The 21,411-nt window shown below is 41.2% G+C and overlaps 2 protein-coding genes across 2 annotated transcripts; one reads left to right on the top strand and one right to left on the bottom strand.

The window, feature by feature from the left end:
* Positions 1-352: 352 nt before the first annotated feature.
* On the bottom strand, positions 353-8,875 carry LOC125285530 (protein Bouncer-like). The gene is made up of 3 exons (XM_048230043.1): positions 8,451-8,875; positions 7,496-7,618; positions 353-1,686 (listed from the first exon to the last, which is right to left on the bottom strand). Exons 1-3 carry the CDS (start codon positions 8,509-8,511, stop codon positions 1,472-1,474), a joined length of 399 nt encoding a protein of 132 aa, XP_048086000.1. The 5' UTR covers positions 8,512-8,875; the 3' UTR covers positions 353-1,471.
* Positions 8,876-10,644: 1,769 nt separating this feature from the next.
* ddah2 (dimethylarginine dimethylaminohydrolase 2) lies at positions 10,645-20,831 on the top strand. The gene is given in 7 exon segments (XM_048230491.1): positions 10,645-10,693; positions 12,418-13,193; positions 14,820-14,942; positions 14,944-15,009; positions 16,500-16,619; positions 18,316-18,459; positions 19,625-20,831. Coding segments are annotated over 6 exon segments (879 nt in total). The 5' UTR covers positions 10,645-10,693; positions 12,418-12,887; the 3' UTR covers positions 19,745-20,831.
* The last annotated feature ends 580 nt before the right edge of the window (positions 20,832-21,411 follow it).

Below are 21,411 nucleotides of genomic sequence, written 5' to 3'. Positions count from 1 at the left end.
CCTGGTTTCTGTTGCAGGCATTATGTTTGGTATTTAATGGTTACTGTTCCTGAAAACAAAAAATGATGACAAAGTTATCTAGTAATGATCAAAATGAATAGAAAGTAAATTTAGACACCAATACTTGTACACATTTCTTGTACCGGCACTGTCATCATTATTGTGTGGAATCTTTTTTTTGTTATTGATGGAGTTCTCTCCTCATCAGCACCACATACACACACACACACACACACACACACACAGACACACACGCGCGTATGTACGCGCGCGCACATACACACACACACACACACACACACAGATTTTAATTATGTAAGTAATTTTATTTGGATTGTTGACTGTTGAATACCATAGAACAGTGTCATCACACATACTTTTTCCAAGATCATTGTCAGCTGCTGAGTTTGAGTTTGCAGACAGAAAACAAGACTTTGATCCACACTGTTTTTTCCCCTTCCAACTCTGAAACAATGTCTAAAGACTAAATAAAGTCGACTGTAGTTATAATAAAGGGTTTCATAAATCTCTCTTATAACAATGTCATAAAAGTTATTTCTTCTCTGGGCATATTCTTCTGTTCTAGTACATTAACACCAAATTGTCTTTGTTACACAAACCCAATTCTTAATTTGTTACTTATTAAAGGTTCTCTGGGTAACGTCACTCACTTCTGTAGAAGTGTAACTCTTCCCTCCCTCCTGTGCAATTGAAACTGACATGAACGTGCATCGTGTCTGTGATTAGCTGGAACTGTTTGCTATGTTTCATGGTCCAGGCTGGACCAGGCTGTTGTTGCTGTTTTTGGAGCCTGGGCTGTCTACAGTGCATTCAGGGCCATGCAGCTAGCGTGAGGAGATATTTGCTGTATGTGACAAATGTTTTAGCTTAGAAACCACATAACATCGTTTAGAACACCTTTAAAAGGTAAGCAGTGTGTTCACACTACTTACAGGATGGACCTGATATGATGTTATCTGATAGGCCTATGTAGTGTTTTCAAACTGTACACTAAATTAATATGTATACACTGCTATTGAATAAGTTAATAAGTCCAAGTACCAAGTGTGGTTGTTATTGATGTGAATTAGTCGATTTGGCTATAGGCTACCGTCACAAGCAGAACGAGTTTAAAAAAGCTAACAGTGCAACTAGAGATTGCAACCACAATCACATTAGGTATTTCACACCAAGCAGCGATAACGCCAGTATGGTTATTCTGTTCCTCAGTGTATTTCCAACCCCCTCTTTTTCTCATAGGCTACATATACTGTTTTTGGTCAATTTAAAATTCATTGTAAAACTATGATGTGTAGCCTACCTTATATAATGGGAAAGTTAGTTTGCATCAGCCTAAAACACACCCGTTATATTTAAACTATGAAAATATGTATGCCATTTTGGTTGTTTATGTGCAGACCTGTGTCTCGTCTACTGTAGCACTAGGTGTGTGGAATTGCTTTATTTCCACTCAGCCAAATATGTGCACCAGGGGTAGTGCAATGAGGCACAGTACCAGGCCTGTCCAGGAGGAGGCAGCAGTGCCTGTGGCTGCGTTGCACAGGTCAGTGTCGCAGCACTCGTTGCTGTAGGAGAAGTTGAGACCTGCGGCGTGTTTCTCCCCACTCAGGCCACACTGGCCAGGCATGGCGCAGCTCCTCTCGTACAGGACCAGGCGCAGGCTACCTACAGAGACAGAAGGGGGCGCTGTTGAGTTGTTCTCCACAGAGCCGTAGTAGATAGTTCAGACAACCCATTTTCAACTGTTCTGTGTTTTGTGTTCTTTAAATGTTCTGCACTCTGATTGGTTCAGGAACTGTATTTATATTGGGCAATCTACCGTATGTTATTAATCTGTTTGAGAGTTCTAGACAATACAATGTTTACAGTTACAGTAAGGTAGAAAACCAGATCCATCTGACTTTAGGTCGCAACATGGCGCCTTTCGTTGAGTTGTCAGAACTCTCTCTATCTATTGCTCTGGTCCCCTTATCTAATAACTGTAACTGTAACGTTTGTAATGCCTGGACTCACAGACAGATTAATCGCATAGATTCATTTACAACAGTAAACCAAATTGGCCTGCAGAAATATATCCATCTAAGCCTGGTATTTCTTTGGACATGCAGGAGGAGAGGAGAGAAGAGGGAGAGTTCATCTTTTGTAATGATTAGTTAAAGATCTTATCTTGAATTTCCCCTTGAGGATCAATAAAGTATCTATCTATCTATCTAAGATGAAACCTTAAATTCTGGCAAAAGCTTTAGCTCAATAGTCAATCACATTATACTCCTAACTTCCTGAAGCAATCTGTTGATTGCCTAGAATTGTTAATGGCTCGAGCAGAGTGACTATTCTTTCACAGCATCAGGACTGTACACACACCACACCTACTGAACGCGCAGCAGTGGCATCATTAGAGGACAGACCAGTAAACTGAATTAGGCAAAAAGTATTGAATTAGAATTGCGTACTGTACCTTTAATATCGAAAATGTTGGATAAGCAAGATGCAAGCACACACGCACACACAAACAAACACAAACACACAAACATGCACACACACTCCATCTCTTTTTCTCTCTCTAACTATCTCTCTCTCGTTCACACACACACACACACACACACACACACACACACACATACACATTCTGCTGTGCTCAAAATTATATTTAGACATAATTTGACAGCATCCCAGGCATGTCGGTGCTAATCTCTCCCTTCATTCTCTTGATTAGGAACACCTACTGACTCCCTCCACTGGGACCACAACACTGAGAAACGTTTACAGGAATATTCTACCAACCACACAAAACAACTCGCAAAACTGCAAACCATTTTAGAGATCTGTTGTTAAGGATGTTTTGAAAATACTGCCAAGTTATTCCAGGGCCCTATACCTATTATGAGGGTTACCATAATAATCATTGATAGCACTGGTGCTCTTTGCTCTTGAGCAGAGAAGTAAGATCTGATATGAGAGACGCTTGTGAGATCACATTTAGTGCCACGTGTATACGCAACTGCTTAAAGAGGTGTGAAATGGCCAAGATTGGATCCTATCTACCATGTGTGAATGCATGGGGCCTGTCATTATAGTTCTTGGTGTGGACCTTAAAGGTGAGGTCAGCGATTGATTGTCACATTCAGCTATCATCTCCCCAAGATCCGCTAGCTGCCCATTCCGTGAGTACACTGTAAAAAATCTGGTCTCTGTAGGCAACCCTGGCTCTGAAAACTGGAAACAAACAAGTGGGGGCAGCCTGTCCCCCAAATGAAAACAAAACCCTGTGTGGAGTATACTGAAGGGTGAGGTGAGCTACCTCTCTGTTGTGTTTCATTTGGTTCTTGGTTAAATATACGTTGTTTGGACAAAAATGTCTGCTAATAAACATAAACAAACACGACATCCTGCACATTCGCTGACTGCACCTTTAAAATCAGAACAGGCCTGACCTTGAGTGACATGGAGATCTAGATCTTAAAAACTCGACAGACCCAATCAGAATCATCTGTCATCTAAGCCCAACACTGAACTGACCTTATTTCCATGGGAAAAAGGGTCTGTAGATTCTGACAAGGATCATATTTGTCATGTAGTGATACTCGCACGATAAACCTGTGGTGAGTGCTTGCATATACATTTCATGCTAAAATGGCATACTGCTATTCAACATTCAAGGTAGGTCATATCAAATATTATTGTATATGAAAGTGAATATAAAGATGAACATGTTTGAATTTTACCCATATTAGTAGGGGGGGCTATGTGTCTAATTTGGGGGCTTGTGGGATTCACATGTTAATTTTTGGAGAGTATTATATCTTTGTTCTAGGGGTTCTTAAGAGTAAAAAAAAACATGTCTCCATTTTTTTGAAGGTTTTGAAGGACCCAAATCAAAGGTCAAATTCAGAAAAGGTCAAATTTGGTGTTTTGTCCACAAACCTCACATTGCTGGTATTATAGCATAGAGTTTGGTGCCAAAAAGCAAAGATATTCTACAAGGTAGTGTGCAAAAGTGGACCACATAAACAATACAACATTATAAAACATTTTTTTAGAGCACAAAGTGCAGAGATCTCTGTTAAATCAAATTTAATAAACTTTTACATAGTACCAGCTGAAGTCTGTAAGGCCTTCCGTCGCCTATGTAAGTGTGAAGAAAAGAAAGGGTAAAGGATCAGCTAGACAAACAGACAGGTGTGTGTGTGTGTGTGAGAGAGAAAGAGAGACACTACCAGCATGGACAGATTATGAACTTTTAGGCCCCTGGGCCCAGATGTATTAAGGGCCCCCCACTAATTGTTGCAGGGGACATTTTTAAAATTTATTTGATGTGATTTCCTGTATTCTGGTGCATTTTGGGGATGGCCAATACTTTATTTCAATCAGATTCATAGCCTATATGTTGATATGATGTGTTGATATTGAGGCAATGATTCCATGCAATGGCTTGGGCCCTCTGACTCCTTGGGACTCTGGGTTTGGGCCTGGTAGGCCCGTGCAGTAATCCATCCCTCACTACCAGTGACAGTTGGCTGTTGATAGCTGGCAGTGATAGAATTTAGAATATCGAATAACTTGAAGCACATAGTGCTCTGTTCTTCATGGTTGGTGATATTAGTGACCTTCTAGCCTTCTACATTTGAGCAAGCACATTTTCATAGTTCATGTCGGCACAGTCTAGTTTCTGAGGTGTGTCTTTCTGTTAGTCAGGTGATGGCACAGATATTCTAAAAGAAACAGATTTTGGGCTATGTATCCAGTGGCAGATATGTGTGGACTGGTGAATGACCCATCACTAGAGACATATTGTTTTTGTCCATGAGAGAGTATGGAGATGGGTAGATCAGCCAACGATTACATTGTTACAGTGCAGTTATTTTACAACAGAACAAAGCAGTTTGGCACAGGAATTGCTACAAATCCACCTGTAACAGTGAGCATCTGCAGCATGCTAAGATTTACTAGAAACCACTAGAAACCATGTGAAGCAGGCTGAAGGACTCAGTGTAAAGCTGTTGCCAGATGCTGAGGGATGCAGGGGTAATATTAAATATGACTTTTCATATTTTTGGGGTGTATTTTTGTGTGTGTGAGCAACTGCATTTTGTATATGCTGTAAGCTCTTTAGACAAGTATTATTACAGCCAGCATAATAGCATTGCAATAGCATTGCAATAGTCTATCCTGAGATGACAAAACATTAATTTCTCGGCATCTGGTAAGGATAAGGACTTCTTTATCTTTGAAATGTTCCTTAAATGGTAAAATTAAGTTTTGGTGATCTGTTTTATGTGATTACCTAGTGCTAGGTCCTGGTCAATTATAACTCCCAGGTTTTTTAACACTTGTGGATGAGGTCAGTGGAAGATCACTATATGTAGCCTGTGATGTGGATAGGATATCCCTCATCTTTTTAGAATCTATAAGTATAAGTATATATACTTTTTTGATCCCGTGAGGGAAATTTGGTCTCTGCATTTAACCCAATCGGTGAATTAGTGAAACACAAACAGCGAACACACAGTGAGGTGAAGCACACACTAATCCCGGTGCAGTGAGCTGCCTGCTACAACGGCGGCGCTCGGGGAGCAGTGAGGGGTTAGGTGCCTTGCTCAAGGGCACTTCAGCCACGGCCCACTGGTCGGGGCTCGAACTGGCAACCCTCCGGTTACAAGTCCAGAATGCTAACCAGTGGGCCACGGCTGCCCCTAAGTGGGCCACGGCTGTCCCTAAAACCATCTAAAACCATGTCTTCTGTTTTATCTGAGTTCAAAAGCAGGAAATTATTTGTCATTCATGTCTTTATATCTCTTATACATGTGTCAAGTTTGGCTAATGGTGTTAATTCATCAGGTTTTTTGGAGAGGTATAGTTATGTAGCCTATCATCTGCTAAACAACAGGGGCCTCAGTACTGAGCCTTGAGGCACTCCACATTTTACCATAATCTGGATAGATGGTTTATTATGGAACTGTACATATTGTTGCCGGTTAGGTATAATCTAATCCAGTGTTTTTCGACCTTTTTTGTGCCACGGCACACTTTTGACACTTAAAATGTCCCACGGCACACTAACACACTAATCCTGTGTGAAGAAAAAATAAACATACCATAGCCTAAAATTTCAAATAATACACAGATATGGCATAAGATATGGCTTCTATGCAAGACCTGCTCAATATAACAAGCGCCCTCTGTTTCATTTGTAGGTGACTATATCTAATTTAATTGTTGTTTTGAACTGGATATGTGATGATTCTGTGAATACTGGATATGGGGCCCCCGTTGTACAATGCCTGCATACCACAAATAGTGCAATCATACAATCAATGAGAGTATGTGGTTATAAATTCTTTGATGCAACAGTTGCTTTTCTGGACCAGTGAGTGACATTTGGGTAATTTTCTGCGGCACACCTGATGATCTCACGGCACACTAGTGTGCCCCGGCACAGTGGTTGAAAAACACTGATCTAAACCAAGTTTAGTGCTGAGTCTTTGATGCCTATCAAATTTTTCAAGCCTAAGTAGTATGTCATTGTCTATGGTGTCAAAGGCAGCGCTGAGGTCCAGGAAGACCAGTATCGATACAAGGCTAGGTTTTTTGAGGGAGGGCTTAATAACAGATGTCTTAAACGACTGCGGTACATGCCCTGATAGCATTGAATTATTTATAATCTAGAGCAAAACATTATCTAGGAAGGGGAGAGCAGTCTTAAGAAGGTGAGTAGGAATAAGGTTTAGTAGACTAGTTGTAGATTTTGATGAGGAAATTGTGGAGGTGAGATCTAATATGGTGTGTATATGTAAATTAATTAAATGTTGTTTGAGGTCTCATCTGTGATTCTGTGATTTTGCTATCTTTCAGCAATGGAGTATGTGTATTTGGTGAAACTGATTGGTTATTGATCTTATCTCTAATTGTTTGACATACAATCATACTGTTAAAAATAAGAAAATAACTGTTTTGTGAACTTTATTCAACATAGCCAATAAAATGGAGACATCAATTTTTCTCCATGTTCAATGACCTCTAAAGACAGTCCAACCACTCTCCAAAAATTAACATTTCAATCCCACAGAAACCACATAGGCCCCCTGACTATATGGGCTATAATGGACAGCTAATCTTCTACTTTTTGTCAACTTGGCCTTTTGACTAAAGACACGAGCAACCAGACGACTGCAGACAGAGACATTGTGAGGAAGCACAGCACTCAAAGAATCCTCCACAGAAATGCATGGGTTAGTTCACATTTGTTAGTTAATTCTGTATACATTTTATTCCAACACACTTGCAGCTGACACACTTGACCACTTGTGCTGTGAAATAAATTGAGTGTAAATGGAAACAAAATCCTCTGCTCCCTATGCAATTAGAAATACAGATAAACAGATAGAGAGTCTAGCAGCACAGATTGACAAGAGTTCTGGACCAAATCGGGTCCGAAGTCCACTGGCACCTGGGCCCGTGCTGCGTGCAAGCTCACCTTGGGACGCCACCGCAGTGCTGGCCAGACAGCGCTGGCCGGCCGGACACTCCTGAGGATACTTCAGGCAGTCCATGGGGGAGATGGAGGGGAAGATACAGGTGTAACAGCGCAGAGACATCACTAAGAGAGGGATGGGGGGGTGACAGACAGAGGGAGAGAGGGGGGGTGAGAGAGAGAGGGAGGGGAAGGAGAGGCAGAGTGGGGAAGGAGAGGCAGAGAGAGAGAGAGAAAAGGAGAGAGAGAAAGAGAGGGAGACAGCAGGGAATGTGACCACTTGAACTTTGAGTTAAATTGAGTTTACATGCACACATTTTAGAAAAGATTGATATGAAGAAAATGTCAATTCAGCAGTCTATGAGGTGTAAATTCCCTCTACCTTTAGGTATTGCTCAATAGCTCCCCCAAGAGCCAAAGCTTTGATTTGATTCTGCATAGCAACAAAAAACAGTAGGCTATGTGGGGAAAGATCCATTATTGAATTTACACAGCTGTAGCGCCAGGTCATAAATTAAGGCACAAGAATCACAAGGAAACTGGTATTCACATTAATTCTTACTGGCACAATGCAGACGGTATAGAAACAAACCGACAAAGTGTCAAACATAGAAAACAAAGACATCTGTGCCATTCACACACACCCACACACACACAGTGAGAGATCAAACTTAAAGCAAGACTAGACAAGACTATAGTTCCATGTTTCATAACAAATTACTGAAATGTCTCCTTTGCACTATAGCTTAAATGTTATTCCTCATGTTTGTAAGTCGCTTTGAATAAAAGCATCAATGTGAATGTAAATTTCAGTGAATAAATGTAAATGTGATGTAAATAAATAAAGTGTAGACAAATCCAATGATGTCAAAATGTGATGCTTCATAAAACAAAATAAATATCAACATTAGATTACAGTAACTTCATGGCGATCCAATAAACAGCTTCAAGTTCTGACCTGCGAGGGGAAGACAGCAAAGGAGGAAGATGGGGAAGAGCTGCCCGGAGTGTCGAGACATGGTTTCACCGTTAAAAGTCCACCTGGTGTATGTAGACTCAAAAAGTCTTCTTCCTCTGCTTTGGGTATTACCTGGGTGCCGGTGGTCTCCTCTAACTCTCTCAGTAAAAATGTTTACAGCCGTCAGTGAAGGACTGATCTCATTTGATCTCACAATATTAACTTTTTTTTCTACTCAATTCATCAAGCAGAGTCCTCTCCTCTGTCTTCAGTGCAGTACACAGTCGCCTGTCGTTGTCGCTCTCTCTCTCTCTGTCAATCAACTGCTTACAATTTTCCGGTGTTTACTTTCTTTCAAAGTCTCTTTTTCTCTCAGGTGATGCAACTAATAACCAAATGATGACTTTGATATTGATATCATCCCTATACACTCTGTCTGCCTCTGCTAAGTTCCAAATTCATCTGTGCCTCAGATATGGGCAGTTCCTTTCCCCCAAACAACTTCAAATTTAATTTAACCACAAATGACTTAATGTCTGAACTGAAGAAACCACTCAGGAACATAGCCCTAGCCCACTGTTTTACTGCAGAATGTATATTAAAAAAGTATGTAAAAGAAGAACTTGAGACAATAACTTGTGTCAGTGTTGTGACTAATGGGGAGGGACTGACTGTCAGTGTGCCAAAGTCATTATGCATAAAAGATGCCAGTTATGTTACCACACAATATACTTAGATGATAGTAAGCTATAATTTCCACAGGAAAAACAACATTGGCAGTATAAATCAACCTCAACAGTATTGAAGGCTACAAAGGCACAGCATATAGGATTATATTTGAATGTATAGGGTGTGTGTGTGTTTATGAGAGAGAGAGAGAGAGAGAGAGAGAGAGAGAGAGGAGGGAGAGTAAAGAGAAGATAGAAAGATGGAGAGAATAAGCACATTGCCAAATAATGAGAGACGTGAGGTGGAGAAGCATGCAGGCCGGTCAAGTGATGGCAGTCTTGTGACGTGGGGTGGGTAAACAGTTTACCCGTGATTACTGTGCGCCCTCCAACACAAACATTCACACACACACACACACACACACACACACACACACACACACACACACACACACACACACACACACAAAAACTTGAGCACACACACACAATCAAAAAACACACACACACACACACACACACACACACACACACACACAAAAACTTGAGCACACACACACAATCAAAACACACAGATCAAATGTCATAGGCCTATTGCTTTACATGAGGTCATTCAACTAGGCAAAACCTCATAAGACCTAGGAAGGGGAATGTTGGTCCATGGGCACATGGAACAAAACTAATGAATGTTGTGTATTGTTTATGAGACTGTGTAGGAGGGCGCAGATGGTTTAGGTTTTAATCCTGTCTGTAGTGCTCCACCAGTCAGTCGACTGCTTCTCCCCCTTTAACCGAACGACCTACTTTTTTAGGAGAGGGGTAAACGTAGCCACCACAAGATGGCGCTATTACCAAGCAACAAAACAAGCTCTCACAAGCTATCACAACACAACCAGAATTTGTCCACAGGCCTGGTTTCAGTGCAACTAAATTATATTTGCTCAGTTCATTGTCCAGTGCAGAACCCATAGACTGACATACGATTATGCGGAAATGTTAGGATATTAGTCCATGTATAAACTTCTTTATTATCAGCCTAGGTCTGTTGAAGCTGTGAAATAGCAAATAAACTGAGCACAAGAGAAGTGACATTTTTTAATCCTCCCTTTCCAACACGCAATCGCCACAGCTAAATATCGCGTGACCCACATATGAGAACCAGAGGATTAAAGGCACAAGCCGACACCAGACAGCATAAACCAATGACCCACTGAAGGCAAGTAGTAATTGTCCAGCAGTATCCTACACGAATGTCCCTTGTTCTCCCTCTCTCTTTCCCCGACAAAATCACACAGTAGCCTAGGGTATTCTAGCCTGGCCAGACGTTTAAACACTTGAGAAAGAATGCATCTCTAACAATGACGTTTTATGTGTAGGCTACAACGATAATATCAACCTGTCAGCCATGGAGATGAGAGAAAAAGTATCAGATAAAGTTGTTAGTTCACGTGATGGGCGGACACACGCGGACAGAGGGCGTTGGAGGTGTGGCAATGAAAACAATAGATTTGTGGGAAACGTGAATGTTTGGATTTTTAGCTGGATCGACAGATTTCACGGACCGAATATTATATTGTAATTGCTTGTTCGGTCGTAAGTATTGAAGACTAGCCTCTATTATATTGACATAAAAAAAATCCAGATAATTTGTAACAATTTGAACACAGCTTTATCACAATATAGGCTTAAATTGTGGATTAAAGGATTATCATCTCCTGGTAATAATGTGTTTTTAAATGGTTACGTCGTCGGGGCGCACTGTGACTGTGGGGAAGTGTAGGTTTAGGGTGAGGAGGACGGACAGAGGCGAGCGAGGGAGCCGGGTGAACAGAAGGAGAAAGAGGAGAGAGAATAACGGGAAAGTGGGAGCTATTTCAAAAGGAAACAGAGGAGGAAGTCGACGAGAGGAAACGTTTTGAGTTTTTGTGGACGACAGGGGGATGTTTATTTGATTTAACACTTTCAAACAAGACACGGGTAATTAACTTAGATTATATCAGAAATGTGGCTATAACTCATTTGAAGTTTTTTGTTATTGGGCGTCAACTTTGATAACTGGCTGCAGCCATACCAAACCTTGTTGCTTCGGATTTGTAGAGAGACTGTCCTCGAATTTAATTGTGTAAACTATCAGCCTGTCCTGCGTAAAAGCTCACCAAAACGGAAATGTACAGGTCTTTAATGCTTTGAGTAACATTTCTGTTAAGGTTTTGTTGTTACAGTATAATGTTCAACTCATAACGGTAGCGTACTTTGGACATTATGTGGTGTGTTTGGAATGATGGGGGACATTTTATGGACAGATGGTGATGGCGTTCTGAAATTGAGGTATCGTTTGTTTGGATGTCGAGTGGAGTTTTGTTACCGCTAATCTGTTGACGGCTGGCTGGTTTGACAGTCTCGTTTGCACAGCGTTTACTTGGCATTAGCAAGAGACATGGTTTCTTAGAGAAAGGTTGGCTTCAACTACAATGAAGGACCATGTCACGCTCAGACAGACTTAACGCGTCCCTTAAATCCCATACCAAAAGTGTTCCCAGGAATAACCAACGACGTGTATGGTCGATGTTGATAGACCTATTGCCTTCTAAAAGTTAGGTGTTTTAAAATGAGCGAAGTATGGTGGTGGCAGATGGGGTCATTCACGGTGGGGACTCAGAATCATTCTCTTGTCCCAAGTTTTGAACAGGGTTAAGTCCCTTCATCCTACAGCCGGCCAGCTAGCTCTCCAGTAGTCTAAACTGTAATTATGCCGAGATTACTATGGGTTTATTTATGGGCTTTTCTTGAATGCAGTCTGGTCTTCAGGTTATTGCTGTTTTTATTGGGTTGATGTTTGGTTTGTAATTACAACGTTACCGGTCCAGTCGTAGACCAGCCCACTAGTATTACATGGAAGAGGCTTTAGGTTAACTATAATAGGTTTGTAAATGACATATCAATGTGAGTTTATAGTAACCACAGAATCACATTACTGACAGTTTTTGCTTAAGTCAGAATGGGCCTACAATAAAGGTAACATTATACCTCTGCTGATCGTATGCCATTGTAACATCATGCAGTTTTTGAAATTGAAATTTTTTTTTTTTAAAATCCTCTAAACTGACAGTAATCTGCAGTCTAAAATCAAGAGACTCTTTGGTTGATAAGTAGGGGGTGGCATTGGAAACATTTTATTTGATGAGGAAAGCTCTTGTGCCCACTCCTTTGAGTATTTAGCAGTGACCGAGTTTACCTCGACTCTCCTCGTTCCCCCTATTAGTGTCAACATCTGCCTCTTCTTCTGTTTTCTTCTCCAGATGGCAAACAAAACAGGATCCTGCTCCTAACACGCTGTCGTTTTTACCTGGGATTGATGTGAAGCGGAGATTGGAGCATTTTGGAAAAGTGTGCTCGACAACGTGTAAATAACCCTGGAGAGTGGTGTGTGTGGTGAGGTGGGCTCTTTGTTTTTCTGGAATGTTCCACCGAATGCCAGACTCCCTGTAGAGAAACGGTCTCAGTCCAGGAGATCTATTTGGTTCCCAGCTGGCTGGCTTGTCACACCTCATACATTCTAGTGTTGAAGGCTTTGAACAGACTCTGGGACGCCCACTTCCTCCCATTGGGTTCTGGTGGAAGAACACAGGAACGACACAGGCCCAGACCAAGTCACAAATACGGACACACACGTACATACACACACACACACACACAGACACACACACATACATACACACAGAGACTGGACATACATAGCTGTACCCAGGATCTCCACCATCCAACAGCCATGGCTAGTGTGTGTCCCTATGGACGTTTCACTCACGCTATTGTCCGGGGTATCCCAGAATCCTTTGGGAAGGTGGGTGACGGTGGCAGCGGCGGCGGCGGGGATGCCACCTCCACAGACCTGGCGAAGGCCCAGCGGCAGTTCGGTGTGCTGACGGGCGCCCTGAGGCAAAAGGTGGGCCTCCAGCTGATCGAGATTCCCGCAGATGCCGAGCTGCCAGAGAGCTGGAAGATCGAGGACGTGGCGGTGATCCAGGGGGACACGGCGCTAATCACCCGGCCGTGGAAACAACAGAGGCGTAGCGAGGTCAGTGGGTGGCCAGTGAGTGGAAGACCCAGACAGGTTTTGGCAGGAGATGCTCATACTGTATGTTGTTCACAGAGGTTCTAGATCTAGATCTAGATCTATCTAGATCCTCAGAACTCAGTACAGACCAGCCATTCCTAGTCCTCAGTGAGTTTACAAGAACCACTAATAGATATCTTCTTTCTTTTACTGTCTGTGTCTGTCTGTCTGTCTGTCTGCCTTTTAAAAAAGGTACCAGATGCTCATTACTCATGTCATGCAAATTTCAGGTTCAGTACTCAGAAAGTTTGCAAAAACCACTGTAGATATCTTTATTTCACTGTCTGTCAAAATGTAATGCCATGCAGATTTCATTTTGCATAGAGTTTGCAACAATTACAAACGCCAATAAATGCCAATGAGAGATTATTTGGTTCCAACAGCACCACAGGAGTTTATGCAGTGGACATTGTTATCAGAACTTTGAGGAATCACTCGGTTATAGTATGATTAGTGGTATATAGTTTTAGATTCTTTTCATTCCTTGCTTGCTTTCATTGTCTGTCTGTCTGTCTCTCTGTCCACCCATCTTTGGTCTGTATAGCAGATGCTACGTGACTCAATCCATGAGTCAATCCAATGCAAGTTTCAGTCCCAATCCTCAGAGAATCCGCAAGAACTCTTTCTAACATAAAGCAGAGTGAAAGGGAAGAGCATAACCCAAGGGGACAAGAATGATGAATTCATTTTGGACATCACTCTAAGCATTTACTTAGAAGAAGATCATCATCAGAGGATAATGAGTCACACAGTTAAAATGTGTTTAGTTCAGTATTATTTAGTTGATATCTCCTTTCTTTCTCTTTTTTCTTTTCTTGGCTGCTTGTCTGTCTGTCTGTCCAAATGAGATGGGCTGAGCTTTGGGTCCTCCATTTTCACTCCAACCTCTCCATGTTGCAGCCCCAGAGCTCTTCATTTGCAAAAGCTACTAACTAAAAGCTGCTAATCAACATGGAATTTTAGAACCACACATTATTCCAAAACTGAATATTCTGTTAGAATGTTCAAAACTCCCCTGCTGAAGGGAAAAGTAATGCCAAAGGCAACCTTAACATTAATTAAGAAGCTGAATGAAGACACCAGCAGAGGAGTTTACTTAGAGGGCCTCATGATCAGAGCGCAAGGAATCACACTGTTTCCTTTCTGCTTCATATACCTTTCTTTCTTTCCTTCTTTCCTGCTTGCTTTCTGACAGTCTAGATGAGTTTCAGTCCATGTCCTCAAAGTTTACAAGAGCCACTAGCAAAAGTGTAAGGAAAGAGAATACTCCAAAGGAACATAATGGATTAATCTTGAATGGAGTTTATTTAGAGATCATGATAAGAGCATGTGGAGTCACACTGTTAGAATGCATCATCTACTTTTCTTTCTTTCTTTCTTCCTCTATCTCTCTTTCTTTCTCGCTCTCTCTTTCTTTCTTTCCTTCTTTATTTCCTTTTCTATCTGTATGTTCATTTGAAAGGGCTCAATGAAGACATGACAAGTCTATTTGTTTTGTAAAGTGACCACTTTATATCACTGAGCCACTTAGCCCTCTTTTTCTTTGCATCAGTCTCTCCATCTGTCTGTCTATTTCCTCCTCTATAGGTGGAGGCAGTGCGTAGAGTGCTGACGGAGCTCAACCTGTCCGTGGTAGAGATGGGGGTGGAGGAGGGAGCATCTGGAGGGGCAACTCTGGAGGGCAGCGATGTGCTCTTCACAGGACGAGAAGTTCTTTGTGGGAATCTCCAAACACACCAACCACCGTGGCGCAGAGGTGCTGGCAGACACCTTCCGGGTGAGAGGCACATTACACTCTCCCTTGATGTTTGAAAACAGAGGAAATCTAATATGTAATCAATCTGTGCACCCTGTTATGATACTGCCTCCAGTTAATGGCTCTTGACACTCGTATGAGTCACATTATCTGTTTGTTTATTTGACATATAGTAAATAGGCAAATAGTCTCCTTTAATTTTTGTTATTCCATTCTTGAAACCCAAGCCTCTCAAACCCAAGACAATTGTTAGTCATTATGTTATCGACAATCAAGCTTTTTGAATCCTTGAATCCTAAAGTGTTCTCTAACACTACCTTTCATTTGCCATCAATATGGCCGCTGTGTCTTGATCTTGACTGTTGTGTTTGGCTTCGTGAAATTTCATGTCGGCGAACTTATCGGGCTGTCTGACGAAAGAAATTAGCTATTGCATACTTTCCATATCTACTCTGCTTGTATCCACGCACCAAACCAAAAAGGGCTGCAGACACTATCTACAGCCATGTTGGATTTGGTTGAAGCACAGCTGGTCACGCCATAAATGTTGATCGAGCCTCTTAAGTGCCTACCTCCAAGTGGATAGCATGGTGCTTCGTGTGTCTGTGTGTGATTTGTGTCTCTTTTACATAAGGATGGCCTTTCATTTGGTTTTTCATTTGTTTGGGTTAACTTTTAGCTTTACATGTTCCAATCATGTTTTTGACCAAATGCAGATTAAAATGTTCTTCCCATTGACAGCATTCAAATTGATGCAAACAAATGACACAGAACCTTATGCAGATTCTGTCCAGCAGCTGCCGTTTGATTTGAATATTCACAAATCTCACTAGACGTGTCCTGCCAAAGGAAATATTTGTCCTGGACCTTTCCTTTTCTTTGCTGCCATTGTAAATATCGCTGATTCTCAAGAGCTGTTGTTTAGCAAACTATGCAAAGCAGTACAAAGGCCTACAGTCTCTGGTTACTCAAAGCAAAGGGCAGAAATTCCTTTTTTTCTGAAGAGGGACAATCATACAGTCACACTGTAGAATATGTACTCACACTTACCCAAACACTGGTGTAAGCGTACTGTAATCTATATTACCTGTATCTGTACAATCCTGCACTTACTGTAGAAAAACAGATATGTAAAGTAAAATGTATTGGATCACTGCGGGTTAGATGCTAATTGTATCGTACATGTATCAATGTTTTTAGTTTTACGAGCCATTACAGTAACAGAAGTATTTTGTTTTTTATTCATTTTGATGATATATAGACAGATTACAGGCAGAGTACATCTCTGTCATTGCTGGTATGCACGTGGAAAGCCTGGTGTTGCACTGTGTAATTTTGTTGTTTCATTCACTCACATGTTTTTCATGTATTTGGGAATCCTCTTGGCAATAAATGGGTACTTAATCTGGTGAAACCTTACAACAAGGGGTATTAATACCAGTTCTTACAACCCTGTGCTTTAAATAGTTTTTAATGTGTGTGTGTGTGTGTGTGTGTGTGTGTGTGTGTAGGACTTTGCTGTGTCCACTGTGCCTGTGTACGGAGGCTACCGGCTGAAAAACATCTGTTCAATGGGAGGCCCAGACACCATCATCATCAGTAACAGCGAAGGGGCCAGGAAGACACTGCGGGTTAGTGTCTGTTTGGGTTTCTCATCACCATGAAGCTACACAGATACACAAAGGGTGGAATGCTGGAAGGAGGGAGAGAAAGAAAGAAAGGAAGAGAAGAGAAGGTTAAGATAAAGAACATTATGAGCCTGAGGTTTAGATATGTTATCAAATGCTTTTATCCGAAGTAAATGACAAAGTAATGTAACATTTAGAATAGTTCAAAAACAGAAATTAACAATAAAAGAAAGAAAGAAAGAGAAAAGAAAGAAGAGAGAAGGAAATAAAGAGAGAAGAAAGAAGAGAGAGGACTCTGCCCCACATGGGAATGCTGTCATTCTCTACACACCCTGTGCGCCTAACCAAATTAAGGCAACATACAAAGTGCACATCAGTCAGTTGACCTGCTAAAAGCCATTAACTTTTGAAGGGCAGACCACTAAGAGCCGCAGGGTTTTAGTCCAAGAGGCAGAGCCAACTTGCCTACATGCTTGAGGTCTGCATCTGTTTTGAAATGACTCTGACCAAATTGTTGTAGTGGGCCATGGGTGTTCACAGAGAGAGAGAGAGAGAGAGAGAGAGAGAGAGAGAGAGATATGGGGGGCTTCTAGAACATGTGCTTGAAAACAGCTGGAGGGAGAGGTGGGTGTTGTTGCAGGGTTGTCCATAGAAACATCCAAACTTGTCGAAGCTCTTGAAGTTCAGAAATTTTAATCCTGTACACTTTCCTGAAATTCAGCAGATTCCTCTAGCTGTCCCATCAGGTTTTTTTTATTTAGGGCAGTCATGGCTCTGTGTGTGCACCGTGTACAGAGGAGAGGAGTGTGATGTGATTGACTGTGGAGTGAAAATATGAAGAAAAATATATTGCGAAAGACAGACATACAATCATGGCTAAATTTGTTGGTACCTTTCCATGAAAAAAGAAAAACTCAATTTTTCCTATAAAAATAAAATGGTGCTGAAAAATAGGATGGTGCCCTTTACCTAATAGTGTGTTGCACAACCTTTAGAGGCAGTCACTGCCAAAACATTCTGTAGCTTTGAATGAGACTTTTGCATCTCTTGCCGTGCACACATGCTTCAGCTGTCTCAGAGATGGTCAGGTCAGAATTGCCCATTCTCTGTTCCTTAGTGTGTTTTGGGTCATTATTTTGGGTCATTTAACCAGGCTGGATGACTGAATACAAGATAAAATACATAATGTAATACTAATCACATCGTTTCCAAGAAAGATGTGTTTGCTGCACTTCTGAAACAGTTTGGTAAGAGTTCAAATTCACTGCTGGTAGCACCCCTGGAAATGATCAAATGGGATGTTTGGGAATGGGCATCAATGGGATGCTTTCCAGAAAGACCTACAGAGCACTTTAAATGGACCCTGGGCTGATCTGGTACGGGTCCCGGCCAACAGACCTGGGCCAGACCTGAGCCAGAATCGTGCCAGAGCTGATTAAGAGCAAGCCAGGCACCATTGGGGGACCTTGGCATTAGCGTAATGTGATTCGCAGGCCCTGTCTGCTGATGTTGCACTAATCTCATCAACGAGGCGTGTGTGTGCACGTGTGCGTGCGCGCGGCACATAGATGTCTCTGATGTCCGTGTTTGACAGCTTGTTGCTGTGACACTAAGAATGAATGTGAATATCATTGTGATTTTTTGCCTTGATTTATGATCTCTCTCTCCATTTGTCTTTGTGTGTGTATGTGTTTCCTAGATGATGGAGCAGCTGACGGATCATCACTATGAGGTGCTCACGGTCCCTGAGGATGCGGCGGCCAACTGCGTCTACATCCGTGGTCCAGCTAAAGTGGACTACCTGCTCCACCCTACGGCTGAGGAGTGTCCCAACAGTGTGACTGTGAGTGTGAGCAATGTGTTCTGTTTTTTTTCACATTCAGATTACGTAGCGTCTGTGCTTTCTTTCAAAACAGGTATTTACATAGCATATGGTTGTATCTAAGAGCAAGTAAAGTTTGGTTGGTTTCTGAAATAATTTATCTGTTTTTATAAATCTGTGCTGTTACAGTTGCTTACATGACCAATGGCTTTTCTTTAAAAGCAAGAGAAAGAAAGTATACAAAGAGAAAGGAAATGCACAAATGGAAATAAGAATACTTACATCCTTGACTCGGCCTCAAAACATTAGTCATATGTACCTACGTTTACATTTCAGATACAAAGAGAGACTACAAAGATGTGGAATTATTGAAAAACTCTTTCATTTCTTTTGGTTGTACAAAATCAAGTTAAGAGCAATTGGTTCACGGTAAATATTTCAGAGGCTTGAGATGGTAGCTTGATGGTTAATACATGTTACAAATTTACCATCAGGCTTGCTCGAAAGTCCTTTAATTTGATGTGGTTGAATACAAAAGCCATCAAACCCTCAAAAACAAAACTGATGGCTTGGTAGCTGATTGTAACTGATTGCTTCAGCAATAGCAACACAGGCAGTATAAGCCTGGTCCCCCCCTTTTTCTCAATCGGAGAGGATTAAAAAGAAAGCGTGCTGTATTTTCCTCATTAATACTGAAGGTTCTTTAACAATGCACATTTTGTTTATTTTTTATCATCCTCCCTCATGGCCTGAGGGCCTGCTTGAGATGCATTTTTTTTGCTTCCACTTACTTTTTAATGATATTTAGAAATTAATCGGCACCCAGATAATTACAGCTTGATGAATAATTGATTCATGAGCAGTAATTCTTTTTTGCATATTTACGAGAGGGAGCTAGAATCTCAGTTTTCTTAGCAATTTAGTCGCAGGGACTACAGTATCCATCTTTGCTTACTCATCTCAATTACGACCCCCTTCTGTCCTTTGCTCATCCTCTTACTCCTTCAGATTAAATTCTCTCTGTTCAAAAGGGGAAAAAAGGAGTGCAATAGGCAGCCAACAAATGCATGAAATATTTACACACACACACACACACACACACAAATATATATATATTTAAGCATTTGCCAGAGAGAGGTGTAATAAATAAACAAACAAACAAATGCTCTCTCTTTGTCTGTCTCAGGCCTTCCAGAAGCTTCCAGACTACACCCTCCTCCCTACAGCCTGTAGTGAGGCCTCGAAGCTCGGCAGCTCACTCTCCTCCTTCTGTCTTCTAATCAACAGAAAGCATCAGGCGTACTAGCATACTAGCACTTTCTGTGGAGTCACAGGCCCTTTTCCTTCTCTCATGACGCATACACACACACACACACACACACACACACACACACACAGTAGCCTATGAATCGCATTCTACAACTATTTACCCTTAAAATACAAACACAAGATGTTATACAGTAAAACAGCCCATAATACACACAGTGACCGAGTAACCAGTCAAGAAATATTACTTTCACCACTTACATTTTTTGGATCGCAGCCTCAGTCGTGTCCCTCTGTGGGAACGATTTCCTGCTAGTCCAGCACAGCTGCAGCTTGTGGGGATAGAAGCAGCAGCCTGTGCTGTATCATACCTGTGAATGTGCTTAGTCCAAGGGCCTGGGGACAGAAACAACAACAACAACAAATCCAAACATCTGTGGACATGCTTAGGTGTCGGTTTCCTGTGTAAACTCTACGAGGAATGCTTATCACTTGAATGTACAAAAATGCCCCTGCAGAGACTTTTTAAATCGGTGATGGAGGTGACCCTGGTTTGTCAAGCACAGAGGTCGTAACATAGTAGTCTGATGCCACCTCCTCTGGTTTGGAAATGAATACCCTTTTTTGTTCAGTTCTGTGGCTTTGTCTACGGTGTCCTATGCATTGTCCCTTGCCCTTGAGGCACCTCTATAAGGATTTATTTAGGCCACTGTGGAGAGAACTGTATACAAGAGACAGAATCAATCTGTCATTCGTAAATTGCTCTTCAAGAAGTAGATTTTTGAAGAATGCAATTGATGATTGCAAACTTTAACCACTTCAGCTGTGTGATTTTGAAGGCATAATACATTGTTACTCTTAGTATTCCTATGTGTTCTGTTTCAAGTTGGTTAAAGGCATTTGTTGTATATTCCTGTTGCCCTAATAAATGCACTAAAACTATGGAAACAAATCTCTCACCAAATTTAGAATTTGAAAGCCTTTTTAATTTCTAGCATTCTATTTGTTTGCATTGAAATTATGTATTAGAATTTTCTTACCTCTCAACTCCTTACATTTGTATCGCTGTTTTTTCAAGTAACTGTATTTCAATTTTCTTAAATGCATTAAAAGTATGTAGGAGAGAATGAGTGAGGATGGGTGTTTTTTTTTCCCTCGACCTACTTGACCAAGTACATTTATAGCCATGTGAATATGAGACAATAAAACCAATGCATTCAACACAACATGGTCTAAAACACAATAAAATATAAGTGCTTTTGTTGCTCATCTTGCCCTACCTCAGAGGTAAATTCTGCCATCTGGAAAAGCAGTTAATAGCCTTTGTTGACCAAATCAGAAAAAGTTGTGACGTAAAATGTGAATAAAAACAGAATGTAATCATCTGCAAATTTCTTAAACTCATATTTAGGTGCAAAAAGATGTTTTTCAGCTCTTTCCCTTGTTTGCAAAAATTTGAAAAAATACTTCACAATTCCATGTTAAGAAGCATTAAAATTATATTGTTTCATTGTTTGTGCACACAGGTTTGCACAGAGTGATGAATACCCCTACATCTTTACTTCTAGAGACCCTGCCTCTCTGGGGTGATCTTTTTCATACCCAATCGTGTTGCCAGTTACCCTAATTAGTTGTGAAACACCTTTTTTTTTATTACACAACTTTTCCAGCATTTTGTTACCCCCATCCCAACTTTTTTTGAAACAT

This window comes from Alosa alosa, chromosome 20 (assembly GCF_017589495.1).
Source record: "Alosa alosa isolate M-15738 ecotype Scorff River chromosome 20, AALO_Geno_1.1, whole genome shotgun sequence".
Classification (NCBI taxonomy): Eukaryota; Metazoa; Chordata; class Actinopteri; order Clupeiformes; family Clupeidae; genus Alosa; species Alosa alosa.
This window is presented reverse-complemented; position numbering and strand designations above follow the sequence as displayed.